At 44.3% G+C, this 17,241-nt stretch overlaps 1 protein-coding gene across 1 annotated transcript in view; it reads left to right on the forward strand.

Annotated features, from left to right (window-relative positions):
* LOC133122262 (receptor-type tyrosine-protein phosphatase H-like) overlaps nucleotides 1-17,241 on the forward strand; it is a 56,139-nt gene that overhangs the window by 25,365 nt on the left and 13,533 nt on the right. Inside the window, exons 12-16 of the mRNA XM_061232140.1 lie at nucleotides 1,105-1,195; nucleotides 7,604-7,680; nucleotides 12,803-12,940; nucleotides 13,034-13,156; nucleotides 15,007-15,167. Of these exons, the coding sequence (XP_061088124.1) occupies nucleotides 1,105-1,195; nucleotides 7,604-7,680; nucleotides 12,803-12,940; nucleotides 13,034-13,156; nucleotides 15,007-15,167 (590 nt within the window). The remainder of the gene's footprint in view (nucleotides 1-1,104; nucleotides 1,196-7,603; nucleotides 7,681-12,802; nucleotides 12,941-13,033; nucleotides 13,157-15,006; nucleotides 15,168-17,241) is intronic.

Genomic DNA, 17,241 nt, shown 5'->3' on the forward strand with positions numbered 1-17,241 from the left:
AATGTTGCCTGATTTACTTTTTTAATTTGTAGGCTGGAATGCCTCGCAGCAACAATTGTGTTTAAATGTATACTGCTTCAGCCTTTGGCAAGCTACTCAGAAGGGGGCAGCAAGCGACTGGTAACTTGAGAGCAACGTGTTGGAGACCCATGGTGTAGGACAATGACTTTTCATTGGCAACAGTATTAAACCAACCAACAATATAAAATATTAAGAAGAGCTCTTTTATTTCATTGAGTTAAATCGAAACAATGTCTTCTAGTGCTCATGGACTGATAGCCCTACTGGTAGGCAATATTACCCCAGCTTGTATTTGGGGGCCGGCCTTTATTTGTCCGAATCAACCACGCCCCCGGCTATTATCCGAGGCCCGGCTTCAAATAGAATCCCGGACACAATTTGAGGATTTACGGTAGTTAGCTCGACAAATTTACAAATATCTACCTGAGGCAATACGAACATATGCATTGTGTCTCAGGTGGATATTTGTAAATGCAAACAAGCTAACTAATAGCTGATTTGCTTGTTGCTACCGATAACGAACTGGTATCGTTTTATGACTAGATATGTATTCTTCGCTTGGATAATAAGCAATAGTATACAGAGTTTCAGTGATCACTTGTCTGGAGTGGAATTTGGGCAGCTACACATTTTTTTTACCTCTTTACGTATTGAATCATGCGTGTTTAGCTAAACCTTTATTTGTCTTAAACTGTAAGTTGCAGTTGCATCGTTTGTGGCACACTATCATATCTTAGTTATATAGTCAGCAAGTTCCATGGCCAAATAAGTTGCTTGCTCATAATATAGTTGGTTAGCTAAAGTGAAAACTTCAAAAAGACAAAACGTATAAATAGTGTTGTGCAGCACACTAAAGTCAACATTTTTAAAGTCACCAAATGTTCAGTGAACATTTTCTTACTAGAACACTAGGAAAAGACAGCAGGCTCTGTCACGTTTGTCACTGTCAACTTTCCAAAACAGTACTTGTGGTTTGAGGTTGTTTGTTGCAGCAATTCCTCTCTTGACCATTAGGAGTCTGAAATTACCTATTGTACCTTTAATGCAGTATAGTGTTTCTGAGTGTGACACACCTGTTTGCAGGACTTCAGCGCGGTTGGCACAGAGCAGACCTGTAAAGCTGCCCTCATCTCAGACAATGAGGTCAAGAACCGCTTCACCAATGTGTTACCATGTGAGTTGTCTCAAATTGTCTCAATATGTTTCTCCATTGTTTGTTTTGCCTGACAAGCTTTATTAAGTACACATTTTCAAGATAGTGGCTTATTGATTATGCTGTCTCCATCTCTTTCCTGTCTACCGTACGTTTTCCCTTAATTCTCTCCCTTATGTTTGTATACTTCTCTCCCATGCCTTGTGAAGCCCATATACTATGTACCAAGGGGCTTTTATTAATTATATTACATGCTCCAAAATGCAGCTATAGGTCCAACTTTTATACCTATTTGGTAACCTGCCATTGCAGATTTCAGTGGCTGGCATGTACAGGGATGCTGAGGGTAGGTCTACTCCACCTGCCCGTCACCTGTTATCCCACGTTATGTGACTTACCTGGGATCAATCCCATACCTTTTCATGACGACATGGTTGCCTGTAGAGGCGTGCAGTCGCACTTTAATAAGGTTTACATTTTTTAAGGTTGCCAAAAAAAAAACAGTCTTGCATTTGCTTGCTTGGGGCTTTGTCCATGCAGGGGTGGATCTAGGGGGCAGCCAGGTGTGGCCACAGCTGCATGGCGTTCATTTGCTTTGACAACCAAATGCAGCAGATGCTTTTTAGATTCCAATGGTTATTTTTTAAATGGTGTGACACTAGCATATAAGTATCATGAGTATAAGAGTTTGGATAGGTGCTTGTGTCCCCAAAGTTGCATTAAAAATGCCATAAAAGGGTGTCTCGGTGGCACAGCCTGTAGAGCACTAACCGCATGCTCATTGCGAGCTGCGACGTCAGCGGTTTGAATCCGACCGTCTGACATTTGTTACATATCTTTCCCTCTCTCTCGCTCCCATTCTTCCTGTCTCTCTATGCTATACTGTCCAATAAAGCTGAAAAAGGCCTAAAAAATATCCAAAAATAAATAAATGCAGTAAAAAAGAAAAGCTACTGGTGATAGCATGTGAATAGATGTTTTTCACATAATGTTGTAAGCCCTGTGTTAACCCATCAACGGAATTTAGCGAGGGCGAAGGAATCTGCGTGCTTGTCCTTCTGGTGTTGCTGAAGGAAGTTACTGAGGTTAAATGTTAATGACTAGATCAACTAGAACCAAGTTACAAAGACAGTAGTACCAGTCTGCCTTCCACTTTATAATGGTTTGGGCTAACCAAGATTTTACTAAATAATACATTTGCATCCTTCCTCCCAACTCGAAGAGGGAGTCCAAGCATTACCTGCATAGATAACGGGGAGTGTTCAGTAAGAGAAACCACACAGATCAAGTTTTTATTAAACAATTTATTTTACCAGGTAGGTCACCTAGTTAATCACAATCCAATTACAAATTAAACGTTAATAAAAGTATTACAAGTGAATATTAAGTCTGGCTACAGTCTCCCAGATTGCTTGGTTTGCTCTCATTACGAGGCCAAACCATAAAGTCATAAAGTCATAAAAAGTTATAAAGTAATCCAAAAGAGACAATTTGGGGGTTAGAGCTCTGTTGCCACACACCCTCCTGTGAACAGGTGGGCAGGAGGCTTCACTGGGGGCAGGCTCCCACATGGATGCAGATTTATTTTTTGCACTTTCTGTAATGCTACTTATTGCTGGAATTCATCTAATTTCTAAAATTGCCAGGTAAAATGTGGTAATGTTAGTTTTACTCACTCCATAATTCATTATAAGCAAGCTGGTTTACAGTAGGCTATGACTAGCTGTTTAGCTAGCTAGGACTGCCTTGTCGAGTTCCAACCATCCATTTTCACCCGCTTATCCGGAGTTGGTCGTGGTGGCAGTAGGCTAAGCTGGGTATTCCAGGCATCCCTCTCCCCAGCAATGCATTCCAGCTCCTCCTGGGGGATCCCGAGGTGTTCCCAGGCCAGGAGAGATATATAATCTCTCCAGCGGGTTCTGGGTCTACGTCGGGGTCTCCGCCCAGTTGGACGAGCCTGGAAAACCTCCAAAGGGAGGCGCCCGGGAGGCATCCTGATCAGATCCTTTCGACTCGAAGGAGTAGCGGCTCTACTCTGAGCTCCCTCCGGATGTCCGAGCTCACCCTATCTCTAAGGCTGAGCCCAGCCACCCTACGGAGGAAGCTCATTTCGGCTGCTTGTATCCGCAATCTCGTTCTTTCAGTCACTACCCAAAGCTCGTGACCATAGGTGAGGGTTGGGACGTAGATCGACCGGTAAATCGTGAGCTTCGCCTTCCGCCTCAGCTCCCTCTTCACCATGACGGTCCGGTGCAACGCCCGCATTACTGCTGACACTGTACTGATCCGCCTGTCCATCTCATGCTTTCTTCTACCCTCACTTGTGAACAAGACCCCGAGATACTTGAACTCCTTCACTCGGGGCAATGACTCGTTCCCAACTCGGAGGGAGTAATCCACTGTTTTCCGGCAGAGAACTATGGCCTCAGACTTGAAGGTGCTGACTCTCATCCCGGCCGCTTCACACTCGGCTGCAAACCACTCCAGTGTGTGCTGAAGGTCACAGTCTGATGAAGCCAGCAGAACCACGTCGCCAAAAGTCTCCAAACCGGACACTCTCCTCACCTCGGCTGCACCTTGAGATCCTGTCCATGAATATCACAAACGGGACTGGTGACAAGGGGCAACCTTGGCAGAGTCCCACACCCACTGGAAGCTTGACTTTGTGCCGAGGATGCGGACACAGCTCTCACTTTGGTTATACAGGGACCGGATGGCTCATAACAATGGCCACGGTACCCTATACTCCCGCAGTCCCCCCCACAGGGTTCCCCGGGGAAACGGTCGAAAGCCTTCTCCAAGTCCACAAAGTACATGTGGACTGGATGGGCAAACTCCTATGACCCTGCCAGCAACCCCGCCAAGGTAAAGAGCTGGTCCACTGTTCCATGACCAGGACGGAAGCCACATTCCTCCTTCTGAATCTGGTCGGAGCCTCCTTTCCAGCACCCTAGAGTAAACTTTCCCGGGGAGGCTGAGGAGTGTGATACCCTGATAATTGGAGCACACCCTCCAGTCCCCCTTCTTGAAAATGGGGACCACCACCCCGGTCTGCCACTCTGCAGGTACTGTCCCCGACCTCCACGTGACACTGAAGAGGCGTGTCAGCCAAGACAGCCCAACAATGTCCAGGGCCTTCAGCATCTCACTGCGAATCTCATCCACACCCAGCGACTTGCCGCTGAGGAGCTTTTTGACTACCTCAGCAACTTCCGCCAGGGATATAGTTGCAGATTCCCCTGAGTCTTCGGGCTCTGCCTCTTCCACAGAGGACGTGTTGTTTGGGTTCAGGAGCTCCTCAAAGTTCTCTTTCCACCGCCCGACAACATCCCCAGTCCGGGTCAGCAGTTCTCCTGCCCTGCAGCCTGAGACAAGCCCTGCTTTCCCTTTCTGAGTCGTCAGATGGTTTGCCAGAACTTCCTTGAGGCCAACCGAAAGTCCTTCTCCATAGGCTCCCCGAACTCCTCCCATACCTGGGTTTTTGCTTCAGTGACTGCCGAAGCCGCAGCCCTTCTGGCCACCCAGTACCTGTCTGCTGCTTCAGGGGACCCCCGGGCCAGCCAAACCCGAAAGGCCTCCTTCTTCAGTTTGATGGTTTCCCTCACCGCTGGTGTCCATCAGTGGGTTCTTGGGTTGCCGCCCCGATAGGCACCGATGACCTTCTGGCCACAGCTCCTGCTTGCCGCCTCTGCAATGGAGGCTTTGAACATGGCCCATTCAGACTCCATGTCCCCAGCCTCCCCCAGGAGTTCCTCCGGAGGTGGGAGTTGCCGCAGGTCTGATGATACAACCACAAAGTTGATCATCGATCTTTGGCCTAAGGTGCTCTGGTACCTTGAGTACACTTTTGAGCTACCCTATGCTTGAACATGGTGTTCGTTATGGACAATCCATGACCAGCACAGAAGTCCAATAACAAGACACCACTCGGGTTAAGATCAGGCAGGCCATTCCTCTCGATCACCCACTTCCAGGTTTCTCTGTCGTTGCCCACGTGAGCATTGAAGTCGCCCAGCAGAGCTATGGAGTCTCCGGGCTGGCACCCTTTCCAGGATGCTGCCCAGTGACTCCAAGAAGGCCGGATACTCTGAATTGCCGTTTGGTGCATAATCACAAACGACAGTCAGAGCTTTCCCCCCAGTGACACGGTGTTGCAAAGAGGCGACCCTCTCTTTCCCCGGGTGTAACTCCACCACAGTGGTCGGTGGCTTGTGAGTATACCCACACCCGCCCGGCACCACTCACCCTGAGCAACTCCAGAAAAGAACAGAGTCCAGCCCTTCTCCAGGAGTTTGGTTCCGGAACCAGTGCTGTGCGTGGAGGTGGGCCCAACTATATCAAGTTGGTACTGCTCCACCTCCCGCACTAGCTCCAGTTCCTTCCCCACCAGAGAGGTGCCGTTCCACATCCCCAGAACCAGTCTGCGATGCCGAGGATCAGTGCGCTCGGATCCCCGCCTTTGCCCACTGCCCATTGGGCAAAGCACCTGACTCCAATGCTGACCCCTGCAGGTGGTGAGCCCACAGGGTGGCGACCCAACGTTACCAACCCCATGGGATAAGGCCCGCCACCAGACGCTCGCCGACGAGCTCCCCTCCCGGGTCTGGCTCCAGAAGGGGGCCCCGGTTTCCCTTTTCCGGGTGAGGTATCTCGGTACTTGTGAGGCCATGTCATGGAGTCTTTGAATCGCTCTTAGTCTGGCCCCTCCCCCAGGACCAATTTGCCTTGTTTCCGATCGCACATGCATTTCCATATGGAGTTAAGAAAATATTGATAAATGAGGCCCAATGTGTTTGTTCATGCAACTTCTGAAGTGTATATTTTTGTTCTTATATAGAAATGGTATCAAGGATTGTTAGAATGTGCCTTTTATTGTCTGAGACTGTGGTGAGGTCAGAGTTGTAAACAGTGAGTGTGGCGAGGGGGAGGCTGGAGTTGTATTGTCCTGCTTTGCAAATAAGAGGCTGATAAGCATCTAAACTGTTGTTCTCACAAGTGGAGTCGTTTTAACAATCTGGCATTGATGCTTTGCAGTTTTATTATGGCATAGTTTTTTGTATGATATAAATATAAATGCAACAATAATTTCAGACGTCACCGACTCAACCACAAGGGGGCAAAGTTGATAGGGTGAAGTACAACTCATTCTAGAGCTTCGGACAGGAAAGGCAGTAGTGATAGAGGTCAATAGTTTGTAACATCAGAGGGGTCTAAGGTTTGTTTCTTAAGCAGTGGGGTAACATGAGCCATCTTCAAGTCAGGTGGAACTTTACCACTGGCGAGGGAGGCATTGATAATGCAGGACTGATAAGGAACAAGCTCACTGGATATAGACTGGAGTACAGCTGATGGGATAGGGTCAAGTAGTTGGTGGCGCAATGGTTTGTGATGAGTTGAAGTAGGTCAGTGAAGCAGTGGGAGTGCTTCGAGGAGTAGGTGGCATCCCTGGATGAGTGAAGTAGTTCTGGACACTAGCCACTTTCCCTTAAAAGTGGGTCTGGAAGTCATCTGCAGACAGAGTGAAAGGGAGGGGGGAGGGGGGAAGAGTAGGTGGTACTCCAAGTATTTGTTGAACTGGCTTCACATATGTGTTTCCTTTGGTGGGTCAATTAATTTGTGTCATTAGTGAATGCAGAAGAGCGCTGTCTAGTCTTGATTCTACACTTTGCCATTGCCTTTGGAGATTGTTGCTGGGGTGTGACAACACGAGGAAGACAGCAGTGTTAATGCAAATTAAGCTGGCCATCATAAGGCTCAGAAATTAAAATGAATCAATCCTAAACATTACAAAATCCCTGGGCAGGGCATGCCCAAGTCAACATTTTGGTTAATTATTAACAAGATACTGGCAAACTCAATTATGTCAAAAGTCCTGGTAGGCCAAGGAAGACCACTGTAGTGGATGACCAGAAAATACGCTCTATGGTGAAGAAAACCCCCCTAACAACAGCCCAACAAAGTCTACCATACGTAGAAGACTACACCAGCAGGACTACAATAGGAACACTACAAGATGCAAACCACTGATAATCCAGTTTGCTAAAAAGCACAAGAGTTCTGGAACAAAATCTTGCGGACAGATGAGACAAAGATTAATGTGGTGATGGAAACAGGAAAGTGTTGAGAAAAAAAGCAAATGTCCATGATCCAAAGCATACCACCCACCCGTGAAACATGGTGGAGGGGGTGTTATGGCTTGAGGGGGTGTTAAGGCTTCATTGTAATTAAAAGTGCTACAAATTAATTATGGTGCTCAATGTATATTGTGACCTGTAACATTGTACTTCTTATGCTGGACATCTGAAATGTATGTGGAATGTTGGTATCTATGAATTATTGTAAAATGATCTGTTGAATTTATACCAGATTTCTTGAAAAGGTAAAGATTAAGAATCATGTTAAATATAATACACAATTTCATTTCCTCAGATGACTGGTCTCGCGTGAAACTTTCCACGATCAATGATGATCACAGTTCTGACTACATCAATGCCAGCTACATGCCTGTAAGTTTTCTTTTTAAAATTTTAACATCTTAAGTATCACCCTTTTTCTTAACACAAGCTGGAAAATGATATACCCAAAATAAAATGGTTACTATTCTTGAACCTTTTTGACTACTGGTCTCTTCGGAATCATATCCCAAAGTTGAGGACAATATCAGCATATTTACAGCATTATGAAAAGCAGACTTGCTCCATATTTATAAGCATACTGAATAATAATCAAATATTTTGAGAATGTATTCACCAATAAAAAATTGGGTCACGTGACTGAAAATGCCCTCCTCAGAAATATACACTGAGGTGAGAGATTCCTTGAAAGTCCTTAAGAGGAAGTCCTCTATTTAGATACAGACACTTCAAACTTTTTTGGCTGGGGGGCACAGGCATCTGGGGAAGTATGATGGAGACAATAATTAGATTAATAGAGGGCACATTACCCCACCCGTAGATAACTGCATTCTGCATAGCAGCCAAATCTCTGCTATCATTTGTGTAGCAGCCATCCCCTGGGATTTTGTATTTGACACAAGAGAGTTTCTTCCTCCATCTCCTCCTGGTCATGAGACCTGCTGTAGGAGGCTGCCCCAAACAGCACCTGCTCATCACAGTAGGGGGAGCTACAGGAGTGGTAGCTATTGCATGAGCTGCCTGATTGGCAGGCTGGAGGTTTAATCTGAGGGCCTTCACCTGAGAAACTCAGAAGACAAGCATCCAATCCACCTCAACGACTAGCGCCTCAACCTCGCCATTCTTAGGTACTGCAGTTGCCTTCGTATGATGCTGCTGCTTCCTAATAGCAGTAACCACCTCAGAAGAAAGGGGGGTCTATCAGAGATTCATTCCATTGATAAAAAATAGGTTTGGTGATGAGGAAGTCATTTTTCAGGATGACAATGCATCTTTCCACAGAGCAAAGTGTTAAAGCTTTTCTTCAGGAAAGGCATATAAAATGACATGGCCAGCAAACAGTCCGGATCTTAATCCGATTGAAAATTTATGGTGGAAATAAAAAAAAGGCTCCATCCTGCAAAGCTGATCTGTCAACCGCTATTCGAGAAAGTTGGAACCAACTTGATGGAGAATATTGTTTTTCATTAGTGCAGTCCAAAAAATTCAGGTCATCATAAAAGCCCAAGGAGGAGCGACAAAGTAATAATTGTGATTTTTTTTGTTGATGATTCCATTATTTTTTCCTCAACACGGAGTGATTCCATATTTTTTTCATATTAGTTAAAATAAATGCATTTTATTTATTTGAGCTATGTTTCACCAAGCCAGAAAAAAGTTTTGTTGTACTACTAATAAAATCATCTCCCAATCCTGCTTGCTGCACCTGGAACATCTGATGTTAATCTGTTGTCCGTTCTACTTTCCACGGGAGTTTTCATGTGTTATCAATACGACTGTTTACATCCCACCACTGGCCGATACACAGAAAGCCCTGTCGGAACTACATGATGTGTGGAGTCTCACTTCCACAAGGACTCCAGACACATGTGGCAGGGTTTGCGGGACATTGTGGATTAAACACGAAATGGCGCTCTGTGGTGAGTGCTATAGCAGACAAACAAAATACATTCTATGCATGGCTCCAGGTGAACGATGCTAACATGAGCAGACAGCTTGAATACCACCTCTGCAGCTGGATCACTCATCCACTCAGCGCACCATGTGGTGCATTGAAACGAGTGAACATCAGGAAAGCAGCTGGCCCACACGGCTGGCATCTCAGGGTGGGTCCTTAACACCAGCACTGATCTCCTGGCTCATGTGTTTACCATCATCTTGAAGTTCTCCCTGGGGCAGTCCATGGTCCCCACTTGCTTCAAACGATCCACCATTGCTCCTGCACCCAAGAATGCTTATCCAGTGAGTCTGAATGACTACCGACCGGTAGCACTCACCTCAGTAGCCATGAAATGTTTCGAGAGGTTAGTCAAGAATCACATCTGTGCCTCGCTTCCCAAAACCTTAAACCCACTTCAGTTTGCCTGCCGCCCAAATAGATCTATGGACAAGGCCATCTCCCAGGTACTGCACTCTCTTCACCTCAACAACAGGGAGGGGGGCTAGCACTCAAACACTTTAATCAGGAAGGTGAGGCAGCACCTGTACCACCTAAGACAGCTGAGGAAATTCAAGGACTCCCAGAAGGTCCTGAAAGTCTTCTACTCTGCCATCACACTAAGCATCCTGACAGGAAGCATCACTGCATGGTATGGAAACTGCTCCTCTCAGGAGCCTTGCAGAGAGTAGTGCTGTCGGCTGAGCCCACCGTGGGGACCCCCTCTGCTTTTGGTTGAGCACACCATGGGGACCCCCCTACACTACAGTACACATACTCTAAGAGGGCCTTAAACATAGCCAGGAGGGTTATGAAAGACCCTTAACGGATTATGAAAGACAGACTCTTTGTCACCCTCCATTCAGGGAAATGCCTTCAATGGTTGAAAGCTAGGGTGACCGTATTCCCGGAAGCTGAATACGGGACATAATATCGAAACTAACTTATCCAACTGCAATCCATTTAAAATACATTGCATTATTTGGTTCTACATTTGGTTCTGTGGCATGAGGCTAACCAGGAATGATGTGCTAGTATACCAGTTATAAAAGCACAAGTAATAATCAACAATAAGTAGCCAATTATGCCACCCTGGGGAATTTCACCCAGGGAAATAAACCTCAGAAAGTAGACACACAGGTACGCGAATATTAAACAACAGGAGACATGATTTCCTCAACCAAATGTAATTTTTATTGAGCATCGACAAAGGGAATGCTGGAGAAGGAGATTCATTTTGTGTACAGTAAAAGGATACAAGCATGATTAGATAGCAATATGGCAAATAGTTTCTTTATTACAAAATGGTACCCCTAGTATAGAATAGATTTATTTCAAGTTAGGACAAGTTTAAAAGTCACTTACAGTTTCACAGGCTACAGACACTATTAGACTTATTTTTTAGACTTATTAAGTCTTCTGCTGCTGTAGCCTATCCACTTAGAGGTTTGATGCATTGTGTGTTCAGAGATGCTCTTCTGCATACCAATGTTGTAATGTGTGGTTATTACATTACATTACATTAATGGCATTTGGCAGATGCTCTTATCCAGAGCGACGTACAACAAAGTGCAAAGTGCATACCCATAATCAGGGATAAGTGCGCTGAAAGACCCTAGAGGGAAGTACAATTTCAACTGCTACCTGCACAACCAAGATAAGGACCAGGGCCTATTTGATCATCAATTAAAAAAAAAAAAAAAAATTTTATCGTAATACCGCAACACGCAAATGTATGAACAAACCGCTTACCTAGCCAAACACTGCTTACATAGCCAAACTAAACATCCTAATACACAAGTAAATCAAGGGAGGGACAGCGAGAGGTGCGTCTTCAGTTTGCGCTTGAAGATGGGAAGAGATTCTATTGTTCTGACCTCAACGGGGAGTTCGTTCCACCACTGTGGAGCTAGGACAGACAATAGTCGTAAGCGTGAGGTGGTAGTTCAGAGAGGGGGAGGTGCCAAGCGGCCTGTGGAGGCCAAACGAAGAGGTCTGCCAGGGGTGTTGGGTCTGTTGATTTTTTGGATGTAAGCTGGGGCAGACCCCATAACTGCTTGGAAGGCTAGCACTAATGTTTTGAATTTGATGTAAGCCATGACAGGCAGCCAGTGGAGGGAAGTAAGCAGGGGGGTGACATGTGAGTGTTTGGGAAGGTTGAAGACCAGACGAACTGCTGCATTCTGGATAAGTCGGAGGGGTTTGATGGTGGATGCTGGGAGGCCAGCCAAGAGGGAGTAGCAGTAGTCCAGGCGGGACAAAACCATCGCTTGGACCAGGAGCTGGGTTGAGTAGGGGGTGAGAAAGGGGCGGATTCTCCGTATGTTGTATAGGAAGAACCTGCATGACCGGGTCACCGCCACAATGTTCTCGGAGAGGGACAGTCTGCTGTCCATCACCCCGCCAAGGTTCCTTGCACAGGGTGATGGCGTCAGTGTGGTATCCCCTAGGGTAATGGAGAGATCCAGGTAGGGAGAGGTAATGGCAGGGATGAATATAATTTCAGCCTTACCTGGGTTGAGCTTTAGATGGTGGTTTCCCATCCAGCTCTGGATGTCACTCAGGCAAGCAGAGATACGGGTGGGAATGAGATGAAGAGTATCATCCGCATAGCAGTGGTAGGATAGACCATGTGCAGTGATAACAGGGCCTAGGGAACGAGTGTAAAGAGAGAAAAGAAGTGGGCTTAGGACTGAGCCCTGAGGAACTCCTGTGGCAAGGGGCCGAGGTGTCGATACTGTACCAGCCCAGGCAATGTGGAAGGAGCGATCAGAGTGGTAGGACTCAATCCAGTCCAGGGCTTTGCCACAGATCCCCGTTGCTGACAGGGAGGACAGGAGCATGGAGTGATCCACAGTGTCGAAGGCAGCAGAGAGATCTAGAAGAATGAGGACAGAGGAGAGGGAGGCTGCTCGTGCGGCATGGAGTGATTCACTAACAGAGTGGAGCACAGTCTCCCTCGAGTGGCCAGATCTGAAGCCAGACTGATGGGGGTCTAGCAGGTTGTTTTTAGAAAAGAAAGAAGAAAGTTGACTAGAAGCGACTCATTCTATTGTTTTAGATAGAAAAGGAAGAAGAGATACCGGGCGGAAGTTCTGGATGATGGAGGGATCCAGAGTAGGCTTTTTTAGCAGCGGGGTGATGCTTGGAGCATGATGGATAACAGCCAGAAGACAGGTTATTTCAGTTAGTCACCTTCCTGTCAGCTTCAACCAGTCTGACCCTTCAACTCTTACCTCTCTCATTAACAACACATTTCTGCCCGCCAAACTGCTGCTCACTGGATGTTTTCCGCAAACTCTAGAGACTGTTGTGCGTGAAAATACCAGGAGATCAAGCAGTTTCTGAGACACTCAATCCACCCTGTCTAGCACAATCATTCCACAGCCAAAGTGACTGACCACATTTCTTCCCCATTCGGACATTTGGTCTGAAAAACAACTGAAGCTTTAAACCATTATCATTATCAAGCTGGTGTACAGGTCTACCTAATAAAGTGATCACTGAGTGTATAGAATATGGATTGTTACCTAGTGCATTTCACTCACTCTGTTTCAGGGCTATGGCAACAATGCTAGACAGTATATAGCTGCTCAGGGTCCTCTTCCAGCCACAGTGAATGACTTCTGGAGAATGATCTGGGAGCAGAGAACACACACTGTAGTCATGGTAACCAACTGCAAGGAAGGAGAAAGGGTGAGGTGTCAACAATGCATCATTATGTGAGATACTCCATGTGTCAATGGAGTAATCAATGACAACCCTTACCTGACTCTCTCTACCCCTCAGGTTAAGTGTGAACAGTACTGGCCCCTGGACTATACACCCTTTACTTACGGAAATATATTGGTCAGGGTCTCTTTTGAGAAGAATGAAGTCAACTGGACACTGCGAGAGTTTGTGATCAAAAATGTAAGTATGGATGATATGTGTACTATGTGCATGGTCCCTCATGCTTCACATGCTTTGAAATGGATTCCTCAATATATATAGAGAGCCCCTTTTATTGTAAAAACCCACAAGTTAATATTTTATGCCCCCAAGTGTTGCACTGTATTATTGTTAAATTATTACTAAGAACCTACACAGACCTTGCAAATACAGTGCCATGGAAAAGTATTTGCCCCTTCCTGATTTTCTTTATTTTTGTATATTTGTTATACTGAATGGTTTTAGATCTTTTGACGACATTAATTTAATTAAAAAAGTTATCAAACAAATTGGTACGTTTTCAAGCATGGACTGCTCACTTCAGGTCCTGCCACAACATATTCTATTGGTTCAAGCAAGGTCACTCCAAAGCCATTTCTAAGGCTCTGGGACTGCACTGAACCACAGTGAGGTTCAATATCTCCAAATGAAGAACACTTGGAAGGTGAATCTTCTCAGGCCTGCCAACATTTCTCCAAAGGTGCAGTGACAACTCAACCAGAAAATGAGATCCCAGAAGAACATCCCAAAATTGCAAACCCTTCTAGTTTGACCTCTAGAAACCTTTCTGATGATGGTGTTGGAGTCACACACTACTTTAATAGTGTCTGTCTTTTCTGTTGCGGAACATATGCTCAGTTTCAGATTGGAGCATCAACTCAACATGTGTCCCCTATGGACTTGGGAACTTGGGAGCTGTATATATAAACCACTGTTTAATTTTATTAAGAGCATCATGGTCCTTGTGAGCCATATATGACTCTGCACTCTTTGCATTAGTACATTACAAGTGTGGGTGAGAATAATGTGACATACCTGCTACAGATTCATCACCATTTGCACCAAGAACCAGAGGCAAACAAATGAAATGTAGCCAGGAGTTGAATTATCGCTCGGATTGCATGATTGCTTCTGGTTTGCAGTTCAAGATCTTCTTTGATTTCCTCTAGTAAATTGAGCATAATGTGATTTGGTTTTATGTTCAGTGTTTTCATCTGACCTATTAAAACAAAAACGTAGATGTGTTGAAAAAACTATCCTTCCGAACATGCTCTCTCGGTACCCTATGGTGCCTCTAAGCTTCAACAATCACAGCCACATCAGAGGCTCAAGTCTTAAAAGTGCTTCTCACATGTTAAATAACACTCGCAAACCAAGATCTTGATTAAACAACCTGCTATGAACTGTGTTCGCTGTGTCTGTGTTTTGCCTTTTTTCTGCCTTTTGTTTCCCTCTGTACTTACTGAAGTTCTGTTTTCTGTTCATTAATTTCATTCATTCGTTTCACCTGTGTCTCACTTCCTGATTATCGTGCACACCTGATTCTTGTATCCCTCATTATCTATTCTAGTTAAACCTGTCTGTTCTGTGTGTTTGTTGTCAGATGTGCTCCTGCTATTCTCTCCAGAGTTTATTCTGTCTGATTTCCCTGTGTCCTGACCTGTTTCGTGAATCTCTACTTTCGGATTTTGGATTCTCCTACTGTTTGTGTTTGTGTTTCTCCTATAAATGCATATGCATACCCATTCCCTCCTTTCATTTGCACAAAATGCATATTGCCTCCTTATAGTAAATAAGTTGATTTTTAACACCAAGAAAAGGGTTTACGCTGGGGCAAAATGTTAGTAGGTCTGGCCCATAATCTCCAAAAGATAGTATAGCACCAAATTATCATCCAATAAAGCAGCCTAACAAAGTTGTACACCAGATTTTGCAGAAAACGTATTCAAGCCAGGGACTGTTGTGCATATTTTTCGCATATGTACCTCCTGCAACAGTAATAAAATGCAAATACCTGCTTGTGTGTTTTTTTTCTGTTTGCTTGCATGCAGACAAGCACATCTGAAGTACGGTCAATCCAGCACTTCCACTTTACTGCTTGGCCTGACCATGGAGTTCCAGATGGGACCACAGCACTGATCCAGTTCAGAGGGCTTGTCCGCCAGCATATAGAAAGCTGTGGTTCGGCTGGGCCCACAGTGGTACACTGCAGGTAATTCTATAGGAGAGGTACAGGTATCTATTTATCTTTACCACTACATATACAACAGAATGTAGAAAGTAGAAACTACACTGATACAGCAGCATATAGTTATTTCATGGCATATATGGGTTGGATTGCTGAGGTATGAATTAGCAATGTCAAATAATGTCCAGTCCTCAAGCATTCAATACAGAGTTTGTTCAGTTTTGATAATCTAAATTTTCACAAGCTTTCCAAATAGCACACCATAGCCTTATGAAAATATGTAGCTGAGATTATAGAAAGCATGCAGATTATATATAGTAAAATGCCCTCCAACAGTATGGTAAATTGAGTGAAATTCGTTATTTTTTAAAATTTTATCAATAACAATCTCCTCAATTGAATCATCACTATGATCATCATGGAATGGAACTCTCCTGTCCATGAGATTCTTAGAGAACCACAGCATGTGAGGCCACTACCACTCTCACATCCTATGCCCGCAGTCTAGAAGTCTAAATGGAGGGAGGGCCAAATGGAAGGAAGGCATATAGCAGGCTAGGAGGCCAATGATGTGCCAGGGCCTGAAATATGTGACTCGACATGGCAAAAGGGGTACCATCACGCAGATATTCTTTTTTTTTATTTATTTGAAACTAGAATATCAGAGCTACAAAATGAGGTATCATTGCTGGGATTGACCAATCGGTTTTGGAGATATGATAGATATTGTTAAAGTATGTGTATCTGACTGAAGTGGTTTTGTGAAATGAGCCGAATCATCAGAAGTTTTTTGAATGGTTGTGAATTTGAATGATTCTCACCTAGAAGTGTCCTACGTGTAAAAACTGGCCCATTAGCCTCTGCTTTGGAGGGTCTGGAGAGATTGGAGTCAGGACATAGGTCTGGGTGTGTCAACAAGCTGCATAATGTAGGCATGAGCTTTAGGTGGGAGGTGTAACACTTGAAAGGCAGCATTTTTTAATAATACTTTTAAGCTTTATTTATATAGCACCTTCAGATAGAACATTTCATACATAAAATATAGCTCAAAGTGTTTTAAATTCAGCGCTAAGATCAAAGCTTTCCGATTTCTACACCCATAACAATCTATCACAAAATTATGTAATCGTATACTACATTCTTATTTCTAAAGTATTGTCTTTTTGTTGTAAGCTAATTAAGTGGGGGTTTTTTATAGGCTCATTTTGTTATAGGCTAGTTATAGGCTAATTGGGTTATTTGTATAAGTATATGCATTTTAGAACTTTGCATTGTCAGCTTGTTGTCCATGAATGACTGTACAGCACCAATCGTAGTTTGATTTAGTGTTGCCTGCAGTCCTTTTATATATTAAATCATCCCATCATTTTTAAGTAAAGTTCTAGCTAGCCAATTAATTCACATTGACACGGTTAGTGTGGTAGCTTATCTTAGAGAACGAATAGCTGGTTCATAGTTTAGCCCTGTTTTAAATATAATTTGGTAGTTGTCTTGACTATCCATGATAATAAACGTGCTGTGAGACAATTTGACCTAAAACTAAACAGAATGTTTGGTAATGGGTAACGTGAGGTACAGCGAACCTAGCATAACAACCTGATGTTTTGTATCGAGTCAGACAATAAGGTCTGAGCTGTCCATGCCTTAGTCCACAAGAAACAAATGAGGTGAAAATAGAAAAATTAGGTTTCTCCCCTTTAGTTTGCAATGAAATACTGACAGTTACAAACAAAAAATTTCCTGGCTCATAAACCCATTGACAAGTGTGCAAAATCTGAGGGTGATGGCTATACAGACATAGCCTACTAAAAGTTCTGTGAAGCAAAATGCAGTGTACCCACCCTGGTGTCCCTTGGTATCTCCATGTATAAATGCCTAAATTGTGCATTACATGACTGTAAGTATAGACTGGCTTGATTTATTGTTGCTAACCGTCCAGTAAAATAGCCCACGGAATCATCCCCCCATTTCAAAGTTAAAGAAGTGTTTTGTAACCTAGCCATTCAATTGACATGGACACGGTTGGTTCTGTAGCTTATATATGAGAATGATTAGCTAGGTTTATAGTTTAGCCCCTGTTGTGAATATAATTCAGTAG

Source organism: Conger conger, chromosome 2 (assembly GCF_963514075.1).
Source record: "Conger conger chromosome 2, fConCon1.1, whole genome shotgun sequence".
In the NCBI taxonomy this organism is placed as follows: domain Eukaryota; kingdom Metazoa; phylum Chordata; class Actinopteri; order Anguilliformes; family Congridae; genus Conger; species Conger conger.